Source organism: Bos grunniens, chromosome 17 (genome assembly GCF_055505025.1).
Source record: "Bos grunniens cultivar Pamir isolate PY7600 chromosome 17, Bosgru_T2T1.0, whole genome shotgun sequence".
NCBI lineage: Eukaryota > Metazoa > Chordata > Mammalia > Artiodactyla > Bovidae > Bos > Bos grunniens.
In genome coordinates, this window is record NC_141181.1 from 36,731,258 (window position 1) to 36,747,527 (window position 16,270).

The 16,270-nt window shown below is 34.8% G+C and overlaps 1 protein-coding gene and 1 non-coding gene across 5 annotated transcripts in view; one reads left to right on the forward strand and one right to left on the reverse strand.

Moving 5' to 3' along the window:
* Positions 1-16,270, forward strand: part of FSTL5 (follistatin like 5) — a 937,973-nt gene that overhangs the window by 168,668 nt on the left and 753,035 nt on the right. For 2 of the 4 annotated variants that reach the window (XM_086345931.1, XM_086345933.1), the window contains exon 3: positions 4,526-4,559. In XM_086345931.1, the coding sequence (XP_086202057.1) occupies positions 4,526-4,559 (34 nt within the window). The remainder of the gene's footprint in view (positions 1-4,525; positions 4,560-16,270) is intronic. The other 2 variants (XM_086345932.1, XM_086345934.1) reach the window with 1 other exon arrangement.
* LOC147355205 (small nucleolar RNA SNORA72) lies at positions 3,569-3,683 on the reverse strand. The gene has a single exon (XR_015144915.1). It is a non-coding gene; the product is annotated as a small nucleolar RNA SNORA72 (small nucleolar RNA).

A 16,270-nucleotide genomic window follows, 5' to 3' on the forward strand; every position in this document is an offset into this window, starting at 1 on the left:
ATCTTTTATAGATGAAATCTACTTCCTAGAAGTCAACTCGCCAATTATATGCACAGCTGGAGACAAGAGGCTGCAAAAAAAGGTCCATCTGGAAAATATCTTGGGTACACAATTAGATCCAGTTATTCTGTGTCTGTGGATTTAAAATGATCATCATCCACGGTGGAATAGATGTGTTCCTCGTTGCTTAGAAAATCCACAGCTAGCTTGATTGAGGCTACAGACATGTTTTGGAGTTGGTTCTTGAGATCCTGAAAGTTCAATCCTTCAGGTCTTGGGCAAGACTTGATCAAATTCAGCACCTGGTTCTGGGCCACAGTGAGGCCATTTGCTTGTATGAAGTTATTCCCACCAAAGTTCCCAGCTTCATCCATTCCTGGATTGCTGATAGGTGCTCTCCCTGCTGAAGGCTGGCTGTTCGACTTGATCAGCATCATGTGTACATTGACTACTTCCAGAATGTTTTACTCAATAGTGCATTTAAAATCTAGTCTCTCCTCAAATTTCTGACAAACCGTCCTCCTTCACCACTCAGTGGACTTTCCTTCAGCTACATAAAGAAAATAAATCATCATAAATCGAGCATGTTTCATTTATCATAACAAACCTACAAATTTCTTGCATCTATAACCATGTCTTCCTGTGCCCACTGGTTATATTAGAAGAACTGGTTGTCTTTCTAACTAAAATTTCCCCCCACTTATGTTTTCTATCACTTCTACATTTTTAGTAGCCTTGTAAAGTTAGTTTAATCATCTCTCCCTTTTGTCTTAATCCTCTCTGTTTCCACTCTGTATCTCCCATCATTTATACATTCTTAATTCTCACTAATATAAATAATATATTATAAATGTACAAAAATAAAACAAAAGACAAAAAAGCAAAAACAAACACAATGCCTCTATGGACTTCCCTTCATTCTTCAGCTACAGACCATCCTGGACTTTTCTTTCCCAATTACATTTCTCCCATTCCAATTTTACCTGTTCATATACTTGTCAATCATCATCTCCTTCCTTGAATAACTTAAAATGTACTTCCAAGCCAAGAATGTGTTTCTTTTGAGGTCAATGTTTTCACCTATGTCTGTTCATCTGGTGGATATTGTCAAAATAACTGCCTGATTTGACCTTATTTATTTCTTCAATTGTTTACAATATTCAGTTCTATAGTATTCAATGCTTATATATTATTTGAATGATGACTTATACATAGGCTGGTGATTTATAAATTTATACATCTTGTTGAAATATCTCCCATGAATTCCAGACACTTTGACCATCATCCTACTTTGCATCATCAGAGTGATATTCAAAGTAAAATCAGAGTTGAATATCAAACCCATAAAATTTCAGGGTTTTTGCTCTTAAGAAACAGCATTATTTTAAGTGTCTAAACAACTAAAAGGATGAAGAGATGAAGAAGATGAGAAAGATGATCAAAGACATAAGGGAAGATCAAAAGTTTAATTTTAGACATGATAAGTGGGCTGTTATTAGATATTCATGTAGAGATGTCAAAAATAAAGCTGAATATTTGAATCTGAAATTCAATGCTGAGGATTAGCTAGAGATACAAATTTGAAAGTCTTCAGGAAAAACATGGCACCTAAGACCAGAAGACTAGGTAAGGTGAGCAAAGGAATAAGGTGAACAGAAGAAAGATAAGGATTCAATAGCTAGGAAACTAGTAGCTAGAAATTGAGGAGACATGAAAGAATTGGTAAAGGAGATAGAAAAGGAGCAGCCAGACAAGAGAAAAATGCAAAGTGGGACAGCACCAGAAGGCAAGCCAAAAAAGGATAAAAGTGCTTCTTACTTGGCCATCTTCCTTATGTTAGAGATAACGCCATTCTTCTAGTGGCTCACAACCTTGAGATCATCCTCATCAGTTCTGTGTCTCACATCATACTTAATCTATCCAGAAACCTTTTTAGTTATAACTAGTTTTGCAACTCTACTGGTACTGCACCATTCTGAGCCATCACCTCCCATTAGGATTCCTGCAATATCTTCTCTATTGGTCCCTCTAATTTTGTCCTTTCCTTGTTCAAACTATTCTCTATAGGCAAAATGAGTCTGTTTAAATGTAATTCACATGGAAGAAACTCTCAATGTGTATTTCAGCTCTCTCAGTGCAAAAACAAAAGCACTAACCAATGCCCTCAGTGCTAGTCTGTCTACAGCTCTTATTTTCTTGACTGACCTTTGTATTAAATTCCTCTTACTCAGCCTGCCCAGTTACACATGTTTCCTTGGCATTTTTGACAGTGTCAAGACCTGCTGTATCACAGGGAGTTTGCAATTGTTTTTCTCTCTTAAAACATGTTTTCCCCAGGTATATGCTTGGATCATCCTCTCAAAATTCCCCTCAAAATTGTATTCAAAATTATTTATCATTGTAGACCTGTATGAAATTGTAGTCACTCCAAACTACACCTTATATGGTATATCTTTTGCTAGGTAGAACTTATTGCCATTTATGCAATAATCATGGTTCATGATATTTTTGTTTGTTTTGTTCATCATTTATCACTTAGAGCAGTGTTTGGCACATCAGATCAGATCAGATCAGTCAGTCTTGTCTGACTCTTTGCGACCCCATGAATCACAGCACTCCAGGCCTCCCTGTCCATCACCAACTCCCGGAGTTCACTCAGACTCACGTCCATCGAGTCAGTGATGCCATCCAGCCATCTAATCCTCTGTCATCCCCTTCTCCTCCTGCCCCAATCCCTCCCAGCATCAGAGTCTTTTCCAATGAGTCAACTCTTCGCATGAGGTGGCCAAAGTACTGGAGTTTCAGCTTTAGCATCATTCCCTCCAAAGAAATCCCAGGGCTGATCTCCTTCAGAATGGACTGGTTGGATCTCCTTGCACTCCAAGGGACTCTCAAGAGTCTTCTCCAACACCACAGTTCAAAAGCATCAATTCTTCGGCACTCAGCCTTCTTCACAGTCCAACTCTCACATCCATACATGACCACAGGAAAAACCATAGGAGTGATCAGTACACATTTGCTTAAAGAATGAATGATTAAATGAATGAAAAAGTGTAAAAATAGAAGGAGAGAAATAGAGATAATTTTTTCATTAGTAACCATTTAAAATTTAAATCAACTTGTCCTATAATTATGAAACAATAATGTACTTTTAAAGCATGTAGTTATTATTTATAAATATATATAATTTTTATTAGGAATTTTAGTTTAAATGAGCAACATATACTCTAAATTAAAAGTACATAATAATTAAAAAATAATTAATTAACAGAATACAGTCCAGAATTTAAATACGAAGTCTTGATGGGCTAAGATAAGAGATTTAGAATATAAAACATTAGCTTAATAGAATTATACATTTGGTTAGCATGTTTCAATGAATACACATCTATCAAGATGCATTTTTAAAAATTTTACAATTCATTTAATGGCAACTGGTAATCATCAACCTAGCAATGGTTATCTTCAAATGTTATCACACTCACTGTGCTACCATTTCTCAAGGTTGATCAGATACCTAGAGTCACAGACACTTACCACACAAGATGCATCATATGAATCAGACCTGGTTTATCACCAGCATTTATAAAACCAGACCTAGGTAAAGAACTAGATCTGGGGACACAAGCCTGGTCTTAATATAAGGGAATGTTTAGGTTGTCAATATGCATTTTTATTCTCAATCTGACTCTGGGATGAATACTTGCAGCAAAATAACTATTCATATTTTTACTATGTTTATAAATGCTATCAAAATTTATTGACATTCATATAATTCTGCATATCTGTGTGTGACTTTTAGTTAGAAACATATTTTAAAATTATTTTTAGTTTTAGAACCTGAAAGCTTTACGCAGAGTACACTGCCTGAGTATTAATCGAGAAGTTGTAGAGTTCACAATTTCTACCTGAAAACTCGAAAGCAAACAAATTCTTCTGGGGTTGCCTGGTAACTAATAAGGTGTATGTCAAATTGAAAGACCAGTCTGACTGAAGCAGCTTTGAATAAATAATAGAATTATTGTCAACTTTAGCCTCAGAGAAGCAAGACAGGGAACAATTTTAAGCTAAACTGAAGGAAAGACATTTGAAATATCTTTGTGTGTGTGTGTGTTTTAGTGAATTCTCCATTGCTTGCCATTAAACATTTTTACTCACCAAAAGCATAGAATTAACATAAAGACACTAATAGCAAATTCTGAAGATGTGATTTAAGATCTGTTGGGATTAAATAAAATGGACGAAGACATTTTGGAGACGCACTAATGTATTTATTATTCATTAAGTATTTATTTATAAAATCATTTGTGCAATGTATTGGTTTCTTAGAAACATTTATGTACACTAAGTATGATTACTGCTCTGAAGAAAGATTTGACATGTGTCTTTAAAGTGAGAATTATGTTACAATGACTCTTGGATATATGTACAGTGAAATATTTTGACAAGACTTTAAAGTGTTACTTTATTTCACACTGTTGATAAAATGCTTACAAACTTTGAACTATTTTTGTTTTATTTCCAGCAGGAAAAAAGTCAAGAACGTTCAAGAATCAAAGGTAAGGAGTAACAATTTTAAGATCATAGTTTTATACAGTTGAGTAAGTATATAAGAAAAAAAATTGATGCTACCTTGAAAGTATAATTGAAATGAGAAAAACAATAAAACTTCACAATTTTCAACATGATTTTAAAGTCATTGTGAAAGCTTTGGGAACTCTCCAAGGCAATTGAAGTTTGTCAAGGTTTCCTTTCTTCATACAGTGTTTTTGGAAAATTCAACACAACTTTCTGTTCATTCCCTGAGATATTTTCATTTAATTCCTCCACCAACCATTGTCTATAACAGTAGGTGTTCTGTTACATCTATAATTTAGGAGATGATCCTTTTAAAACTATGCTTTGTGGAGAACCAACTATTTAGTCACTGCCATCTCACTATATTTTCTCTGAAAGAGCAAGAAGTTGGTGATAACTTTTTCTATGGCATAGTCAGTCTTAGTCTGACATAGGAAGTTTCTTTACCTCACAAAGAGAATCTTATTTGAAATGCATTAATTGAGATAATATTATTCTAAGTAGATTGTTATACATCAACAAAAAGTTTCCATTAGTGTGTGCTTCTACTGATTGTAATGATAGAAATTTCACAGATTTTTCCAGGTTTAATCCTTTTGGTCTGTCCATTCTTATTTTATGTTGTGGGCATCCTTGGCCACTTATTCCTTCCCCAACGTGTAGTAGTCCCAAATCTGACAATGGAGCAAAACACAATTGTGCTCTGTTATTTATTTATTTTATTGAAGTATAGTTGATTTACAATATTGTGCCAATTTCTGCTGTATAGCAGTGATTTCATATACGTGTGTGTGTGTATACATTCTTTTTCATTTTTTTCCATATAGTTTATCACAGGATATTGAATATGGTTCCCTGTGCCACACTGTAGGAGCCTGTTGTTTGCCTATTTTGTTTATAGTTCGGGATAGTCCATTAATCCCAAACTCCTAATTTATCCCTCCATCTTTGCCTTGGTAACCACGATCTGTTTCAGTTTTGTAGATAGGTTTATTTGTGTCATATTTTAGATTCCATATATAAGTGATATCATATGACATTTGTCTTTCTCTACCTTACTTCACCTAGCGTGATAATCTCTAGGTCCATCCATGTTGTGGCAAATAATGAAATAGCTTTATTTCATTCACTTTATGGCCGAGTATATATATTTGTTATATATACTGTTTATCCACTCATCTGTCTATGTACATTTAGGTTGTTTCCATATCTTGGCAATTGCAAATAGTGCTATTAACAGAGGGGTGCATGTATCACTTTGAATTATGATGCTCCATATGCCCAGCAGTAGGATTGCTGGATCATAGAGCAACTTTATTTATATTTTTTTGACCTCCATACTGTTTTCCATAGTGGCTGCACCAGCTTACATTCCCACCAACCGTATAGGAAGTTTCCATTTTCTCCACACCCTCGAAATATTTGTTATTTGTAGACTTTTTAATGTTTGCTGTTCTGATTGGAGTAAGGTCATTGTAGCTTTGATTTGTATTTCTTTAATTATTAGCAATTCTGTGCAACTTTTCATGTGTATGTTGACAACTGTCATGTTTTATTCCATCCATTTTGCATAGGAAAATATTTTTTTAGAGCTTTTTGGAGTTTTACACAAATAAATTTAAAAAATATAACTGTGGAGAAGTTACAAAGATTACATGTATTTCTGAAATGATAAAAGGATAGTTACATTCTTGAGGGTGGCTAGATTGATGTTACCAATTTTGCTTACTTAAGTCCAAATATAATCTCCTCTGTGCATTTTCTCACAACTGACTGATTTACACAATTTTTTTCTTGTTTGATCATCTGTGTGTTTATATTACAGAAAAATATGAAAAGACATACTTAACAATTTTTACTATGTTTATTTTGTTCAAATGAATTAGGTAAGACTACCTTTCCAGGGATTCCCAAAATGTGTTCTTTTTCAGCAAACTTAGGTATATCTTGTTATTTTATAATTGAATTCATTACATTGATTTATCCTCAAGACACTCATATTAACTCAAAGTTTTGTACTTTGTGTTGCAAAAGGAAATTTCTATTCCAAGAGGTGCTATGTGATGTTAATTTAAGTGATACATGCATTTTAAGCATATTGATGGCACATCTTCCTTCTTATAAAGGGGCCTAGTGTTTCAGATTAACCTTAAATCATATTTATAATTCCATTATAGGTGAAATAAATTCAGTATAGTTTTCCTTTCAATGCTTTATTGCCTTGGAGTACATAAATTAAATCATCTGAAGTAGTAGAAATTATGCTTTTTCAACTATTTTCTGGGAACATGTTTTCTTTTATAATGTAATAAAAATTTCAAGATGATGCTTGTCACTTCTGTCATTGTTATTGGCTAACACATGGTTCAGAATCTTCACATAATGTCTGCTAGACTACTGAATTGTAAGTAAAATAAATCAGAGATATATAGTTACATCAAGACTTGCTGTCTAGCTCTACTTAGAAGAACTCTACATTTTTTCTTAAACAGTTATTGGAATCACCTTATAATATTATCTTACTGGAAATTATGAATGGCCATTTAAAATATTTAAAAATCATTGTGACTCAAAAAATATTGAGTCACAAAAGCAATGTCTTACCCATTATTAGATAACAAAATTCTGAAAATCAAATACTGTACCTTTCTTGGTCACTAGTACTTGAAATGTAGACTATGGCCTCATTTGATCTTAGTAAACATTTCTCAACTAGTAATTCTCTGGACTTCCTGACTAATTGCTAATCTTATTTGCTGGAACATGTTTATTACATTGCCAAGAATTATGCAGTCTTTAATCTTTTAATTCCTTGCATTTGGTGCCTGTTTATGCTTGAAACACCAATCCCAACCTCATGATATCAGTGACCTGAAATTACATTAATTTACATAGCAATGAAAATCCAATGAAAAACAATTCCTATTTCTTCTGTGTATACATATATTGAAATGCTTGGAAACTTGCAATTCTATCTTTAATTGATTATTTGATATTCACATGCTTTTATTCTAATATTATTTTGGAAAGTCATACTAATCCATATTTTCAAACTCTAGAATTATATTTCAATGAAATTCAACTGACAAGACGTGTCTTGGTTCAATAGTCAGTACAGATTCTCAACTGATTTTCATCTGTGTATGGCCTGTTGTTAAATGAGACAAAGATTAATCTATTCAGTACACAATTTTGAGGTTTCCAGTTGTGTAAGAGGTCCTTCTTTACAGCTACATTAAAGAATATAGCAGAGAAATAAAGAGCCCCACGGGTTTGAAAGAATGATCAAAACTTTTCAGGAAACAATTTTTCACACTGTTCTTCAGTGACTTAAAAGCTGAGTTAAAATAGAGCACATTATGCATTAAAACCCAATGAGAATTCTGTAAATATGATCCAGAAGTAATGTCTTCTATAAAGATCACAACAAATCAATTATCATCTGCCAGTATTTCTCAGGGGAGTATTTTAATAGTTTTTGAGGAAAATTTAAGTCAACTATGCTTTAGAAATAGCTTAGAAACTCTGTCAACTTCATTGAGGTTTTACTTTTCCAAAGTAAAACTGAAGTTTTACTACAGTTAGAAGGATGTAATCACTGTGGACAGTTTTGTGTGTTATGCTGTGGCATGCTCCTCAGCACTGGCTTCACTCTCTTCTGTCGATAAAAGAATGTTTGTCCATTCACCAAAATGATCCAATTGTCTTTATCATAGATATTCCCTCCTCTATTCTCACATGGATAGTCTTGGCTCTTCCATTCAGAAGTGTTAAAAATAAAGCATGTTCTCCTTTCACGGCTATTTATATTTTGTTAAGACTGAACATTTGGGGGCAATGAGGACTAAAGTCAATTACCTAATAATCATTTATAGGTTATATTATTAATATCTGTCTTTTGTTAAGTATCTAACAGATGTCAGACACTGTGCTGATCTCTTTATATATATTATTTTAATCTTCAACCACACAGTATTTGTAAGAATTATCGTCCAAATACGTCTGCATTTTGAGAAATCACATTCAAAGTGATTCAGATCAATGTTATCATTCTTATTCTATTAAAAGGGATCATAGCTTGTTTAGCTAAACCCCAATTGTACAGTAGGTAAATTTAGCATGTTGTTATTCTCAGTGTTTTTTCCATGTTCATAAACTTGATATATATGGATTTTTTTATTCACATATTATTTTCTTTAATGTCATGGTGCATATATTTTTCCTACTGCTAATTTATATAAAAACTGCTCAGTACTTTGTAACATCAAGAAAAAAATAGAAAATGGCACATGTAACTGTGCTATTTTAAGGGACATATGTAAGAATTATGCCAACTTGGTCACTAAATACAAGTGACTTACACCCTCCAGAGGTAATTCCTCTTCTATGGTAAATATTACCATAACATAACATGTGACATAAAAAATCCTTTACATGTCTCCAAGGCTAAGGCTTATACTTCTATAAGGATGTTGAACAATGTCATTATACTATTAAAAAACATATCCTGCAAAAGTCTATGATTCTAAATAGGTTCTGTATGGCAAATATTATGTCATATACATTTGTGTATATGAAAAATGTAAGCTGCACAATTGCTCTTTCTATGGTACATACCTTCTTCACTATTGAGCAATAACAGAAATCATTATGTCAAGACCATACTTGATTTGATTAAAAGAGTGTATTTGGGACAATAAATGCCATTAAAGAATGATGCCTGCAGTCTTTATGCAGATAAATGCACATACAAACTATTTTCTATTTATTTTTAAACACTCATGAGTTCAGATTCTCCTTTATTTCCCACATTACAAAATTAGCAACTGAAAACACTAAAAATTATCTAATATATAATCTGAAATAGACAGGAATGTATTTCTCAATGAGCCTAAGGGGTGTTGCTATGAGTTTGAAATTCTAAACTCTTAATTTACATTTCCTAAATATCCAAATACCCTTCATTAGAATAATCTCACAGAGTTCCTGAGGTCAGCTAACTTCTTCAAGTTTAGGTAGCTAGTCAGGAACAGTGAGCATGGAGAGACTGATCTTCAAATCCTTATTCATAAAGGCCATTGGATATATTACATTAACAAATGAAAATATCATGTACAATTGTAAGGTGATAATTCATATACATGAGCCCTTAATAAGACTCTTTTGTCTAATTGTTGCATTTCTTTATGTTCAGGAAACAAAATGTAGCCAGCACAATTAGTAATACCTGATATGGAGATTCTTACAATTACCTGAAGTTCGGAGTCACTGTATTTCTAATGGATTACAATATGATACATACTTAACAGTAGGCTCTTTGATATTCAATTTAGAAAGCTATTGCTGAGGGAAATAATGATTTGTAGCTATTTATGAAAACTGTGGGTTTTGTCAATCATAATCAATAGTTAGAAGCCTTAGAAAGTCCACGTACCGAAAGACAGGAAAACTCACCTCTAAAATTGTCAACTTAGCTGAAAGATAACTGTCCGACTCTTTGCAACCCCATGGACTGTAGCCCACCAGGCTCCTCAGTCCATGGAATTTTCCAGGCAAGAGTACTAGAGTGGGTTGCCATTTCCTTCTCCAGAGGACCTTCCCAATCCAGGGATCGAACCCGGGTCTCCTGCACTGTAGGCAGACGCTTTACCCTCTGAGCCACCAGAGGGCTCTAACTGAAAGATGGATAGATTTATTTATTTATTTGTTTTTGGCAAATGACAATGCTGTATAAATGCCAGACAGGTGTTCTTCTGACAATAATTCTTAAAAAAATTAAATGTTGTAAAATAATGTGAAGAAAAATAGTTCTATACATAACCCACTCCAGCATTCTTAGCTGGAGAATTCCATGGACAGAGGAGCCTGGCAAACTACAGTCCATAGGGTTGCAGAGTTGGATGCAACTGAGTGACTATCACACTCACTATGCTATACCTATTGCTTTATATCAGATCAATTCCTTTTGCACTCTATTTATTTTCTTAAATGCATTTTTGAAATTAAATGGAGGCAATGTGTATTCTCATGAATAATTATTGATTACCTTGCAACAATATATCAATGTCATATATGCAGAACTTAATAATGTATGATTGACTAGCAACTCTTTAATAATATAAGCACTTCAAATATTTTAATTCATTTCATTTTATATATAACTTAACAATACAAATACAAATTGATTGCTGCATAATGAATCAATAAAATGTAATTTCTAATTATAGTGAACACATTGAGAAAATTTCTGATTTCATTAGCTGAAATTTGCTCTATAGAAATAGATCTTTCACTGTTAAAAACAGTGATCACATCTCTTTATGTGGGTGATATTTTGTGATTTTTCATGTTAAAGTGAGTGAGTTTGGAAACAAAAATGATAATACATAGATGCAAATTCTGGAAGTTACTATAAACATAAAATAGTCACTGATACTTAGACAAACTTTCAAACATAACAATTTAAGTTCTAATGTGTAACTCTGTAGAAGAAAAATAAATTACTGGAAATATACTCCCTACAAGTAATATAAATGATGCCTCAAACTGTCTTCTTACATAACTTTTTAGTGGTAAAGATTTCAATGTAAGTAGTAACTTTCCCCTCAGGATGAATATGCATCCTCCATTCTTAAAAAAGTTCATTAAACAACTTGATCCAATTTTAGATGATCTCTTTTTAAACTTAAAGATGTAATTTATTTTTTAATTGTTGGCACGTCTTCCAGTTCTCATAATTACAATTTTTTGTAGGTCTTATGGTGAGATAATTAAGACTTAGCCTCTTTGCAACTCTCAATATATGATAGTGTTATTAACTTTAGTCAGTATGCTACACATTAGATTCCAAGGATTTATTCATCATATAGCTGGAAGTTTAGATTCAGATTACTTCTATATCTTGGCTATTATGAATATGCTGCAATAAATATGAGAGTACATATGTTTTTAATATCTTATTTTCATTTCTTTTGGGTAATACCCAGAAGTAGAATTGCTGGATCATATTGTAATTACATTTTCGATTTTTTGAGGTACCTTTTCCATAATGGCTGAACCAATTTGCACTCCCAGCAATAATGCACAAATATTCCCTGTTCTTCAACCAATTTTAGATGATCTTGATGCATGTTCTCCTGTCATAGCAGCAGGAAGACAAATGTCCTTCTTTACCTATTGATGCCATTCTCATCAACCAAGAGAAGCTTCAAAATATATCTGATTGTGTTTCTCATTTATGCCAAGAATCAGTTTATATTATGCCAAACACATTATCTTTCCTTCTCCATTTTGCATACATTCTCTGTTTTTCTGAAGGATATTCATAAATCATCTTATTCAATGGGTCATTTATTTTGGTTTCAGGATGATTAATTTTGAGGGCATTTTGTCCACCAGGAAGCAATGCTACTTAAAAGAAATCAAGGTGTAATAGGTCTGATGATGGGAAAACATCCCACAATAACTATATTTATTTACTATAAATAATGATTTAAGGCATCATAGGATATCAAATGAATATTGTTTAGGCCTTTCTCTGCGTGGTTTTTAAATTACTACTTTTCCTTGCAAAGTAACATCCCAATAATGATCTTCCCTTCAAACACCAATACAAAATATCCTTATTTTATACTTTTAACAAAACAGAAATGCCAAATTCTTTCAATTTGAACAAATTGAAAGTCATTTTCTGAGAAATTACAATTAATAGTAACCAAACTGTGCTTGAAGACTTAATTTATTTAACGTGAAACAGTAACTTTGCTTACTTGCAATGGTTAGACTTTATGAAAGAGCTGTTCAAAAACAGTCATATGAACATCACTTTTTTTTCTGAAAAATATCTTATCTTCTAATGAAAAACTATATGTTCTATCAGTTTTTCCTTTTGTTTTTGTCTCCCCTGCTAGAGGAGAAACAGGAAATTTTCTTTTATTTAATAAAGTGTATTTATTATACTTGGGCTTTAAAATATATATTTCTTCTTTATAACCCAGGGTCTTAACATAACATTTAATGTATTAATATTTAAGTGTTGGTAAGTTGCTTGATTCCCTTCGTGGATCCCAGTCTTATCATGGCAAAGGGGCTTGCGTAACTCAATGAGCTGTGAGACAAACCCTTGCAGGGCCATCAGAGATGGATGGATCAGAGTGAAGAGTTCTTATAAGACATGGTCCACTGGAGAAAGGAATGGCAGCCCACTCCAATATTCTTGCTGTGGAAGAAAGAAAGAAAGTGAAGTCGCTGAGTCATGTCCGACTCTTTGCGAGTCCATGGACTGTAGCCTACCAGGCTCCTCCATCCATGGAATTTTCCCGGCAAGAATACTGGAGTGGGTTGCCATTTCCTTCTCCAATTCTTGCTGTGCTGCTGCTGCTGCTGCTAAGTCGCTTCAGTCATGTCTGACTCTGTGCGACCCCTTAGATGGCAGCCCACCAGGCTCCTCTGCCCCTGGGATTCTCCAGGCAAGAATACTGGAGTGGGTTGCCATTTCCTTCTCCAATGCATGAAAGTGAAAAGTGAAAGTAAAGTCGCTCAGTCGTGCCCAACTCTTAGCGACCCCATAGATGGCAGCCTACCAAGCTCCTCTGCCCATGGGATTTTCCAGGCAAGAGTACTGGAGTCAGTTGTCATTGCCTTCTCTGATCCTTGCTGTGAGAATCCCATGAATAGTATGAAAAGGAAAAAGATATGACATCGGAAGATGAGCCCTCCCAGGTTGGAAAGTGTCCAATGTGTTATTAGGATGAGTGGAGGGCAATTACTAATAGCCCCAGAAAAATTAAGTAGATGGTCCAAAGCAGAAAAAATGCTCAGTTGTGTATATGCCTGCTGGTGAAAATAAAGTCCAATGTTGTAAATAACAATGTTGCATAGGAATCTAGAATGTTAGGTCCATGAATCAAGGTAAACCGGATATGTTCAAGGCAAGAGTGAATATCAGAATCTTAGGTATCAGTGAACTAAAATGGATGGAGACAGCAAATTTGAATCAGGTGTACACTAAATAGACCACTGTGGGCAAGAATCCCTTATCAGAAATAGAGTAATACTCACAGTCAACCAAAGCATCTGAAATGCAGTAATTCGGTGCAATCTCAAAAACAACGGAACAATCTCAGTTTGTTTCCAAGGTAAACCATTCAACATCACAACAATCCAAATCTATGCCGAACAAGTAATGCTGAAGAAGCTGAAGCTGAATGGCTCTATGAAGACCTACATGACCTTCTAGACCTAACACCATGCCCCCCCGCTCCTCAAATGTCCTTTTCATAAAGGAGATTGGAATGATTCAAAAGTAAAAAGTCAAGAGATACCCGGGGTATTAGGCAAGTTTGGCCTTGGAGTACAAAATGAAGCAGGTCAAAGGCTAGCAGATTTTTATCAAGAGAACTCATTGGTCATAGCAAGTACCATTTCCCACAACACAAAAAAAAACTCTACACATGTACGTCACCAGATGGTCAATACTGAAATCAGATTGATTATATCCTTTGCAGCAGAAAATGGAGAAGCTCTATACATTCAGCAAAAACAAGACCTGGAGCTGACTGTGGCTCATAGCATGAGCTTTTTATTGAAAAGAAAGAAAGAAAGTGAAGTCATTCATTTGTGTCCAACTCTTTGCGACCCCATGGACTGTAGCCTACCAGGCTCCTCCATCCATGGGATTCTCCAGACAGGAATACTGGAGTGGGTTGCCATTTCCTGGATCTTCACGGCCCAGGGATTGAACCCGGGTGTCCCATGTTGCAAGCAGATGCTTTACCCTCTGAGCTACTAGGGAAGCAAAATTCAGGCTTAAATTGAAGAAAGTAAGGAAAACCATTAAGCCATTCATGTATGACTTAGATCCCGTATGATTGTACAATGGAGGTGATAAGTAGATTCAAGGAGTTAAATCTGGTAGACAGAATGCATAAAGAACTATGGATGGAAGTTCATAGCATCAGAGAAGAGATAGTGACCAGAACCATCCCAAAGAAAAAGAAATAAAAGAAGGCAAAGTGGTTGTCTGAGGAGGCTTTACAAATAGCTGAGAAAACAAGGGAAATGAAAGGCAAGGGAGAAAGGGAAGGATATCCATTCAGTTGGGTGACTGAATGAAGAGTTCCAGAGAATCAGTTCAGTTCAATTCAGTCGCTCAGTCGTGTCCGACTCTTTGCGGACCTTTGTTGGCAAAGTAATTATGTCTCTGCTTTTTAATATGCTATCTAGGTTGGTCATAACTTTCTTTCCAAGGAGTAAGCATCTTTTAATTTCATGGCTGCAATCACCATCTGCAGTGATTTTGGAGCCCACCCTCCCCCACCTCCACCCCCGCAAAAAAAGTCTGACATTGTTTCCACTAAACAATGAAGTGATGGGAAGTGATGGGAAGTGATGGGAAGTGAAGAGAATAGCAAGGAGAAATAAGAAGACCTCAAAGGAGCAATGCAAAGAAATATATGAAAACAACAGAATGGGAAAGACTGGAAATCTCTTCAAGAAAATTAAAGATATCAAGGGAATAGTTCATGCAAGGATGGACATGAAAAAGGATAGAAATATTTAGGACTTAACAGAAGCAGAAGAGATTAAGAAGAGCTAGCAACAATACATAGAAAATTGTACAAAAAAGGTCTCAATGATCCAGATAACCAAAATGGTGTGGTCACTCATCTAGAACCAGACACTCTGGAATGTGAAGTCAAGTGGGCCTTAGGAAGCATTACTATCAATAAAGCCGGTGGAAGTGATGGAATTCTAGCTGAGCTATTGAAAATCCTAAAAGATGATGATGTTTAAGTGTTTCACTCAATATGTCAGTAAATTTGGAAAACTCAGAAGTGGCCAGGAAAGATCTGGACTGGAAAAGATCACTTTCATTACAATCCCAGAGAAGGAGAATGTCACAGAATGTTCAAACCACTGTACAATTGCACTCATTTCACAAGCTAGTAAGGTTATGCTCAAAATTCTTCAAGCTAGGCTTCAGCAGGACATGAACAGAGAACTTCCAAATGTACAAGCTGGTTTTTGAAAAGACAGAGGAGTAAGAGACCGAATTGCCAACATTCATTGTATCATAAAGAAAGCAAGGGAATTCCAGAAAATCATCTGTTTCATTGACTACACTACAGCGTTTGACTGTGTGGATCACAATAAACCGTAGAAAATTCTTAAAAAGATGGGAATACCAGACCACCTAACATGTCTCATGAGAAACATTTATGTGGGTAAAGAAACAACTGTTAGAATCTAATGAAACAACTGACTGGTTTCAAACTGACAAAGGAGTATGACAAGGATTTATATAGTCACCCTGTTTATTTAACTTATATGAAGAGCATAGCATATGAAATGTCAGGCTGGATGCATCACAAGCTGATATCAAGATTGCCAGATGAGTACCAAAAACCTCAGATATGCAAATGATAGAACTCTAATGGCAGAAAATGAAGAACTAAAGAGCCTTTTGATGAGGGTGAAAGAAGAGAGGAGGATGAAAGAGGAAAGTGGCTTAAAATTCAACATTCAGAAAACTAAGATCATGACATCTGGTCTGATCAATTCAGTTAGGTTCAGTTCAGTTGCTCAGTCTTGTCCGACTCTTTGCGACCCCATGAATTGCAGCATGCCAGGCCTCCCTGTCCATCACCAACTCCCGGAGTTCACTCAAACTCAGGTCCATCGAGTCTGTGAT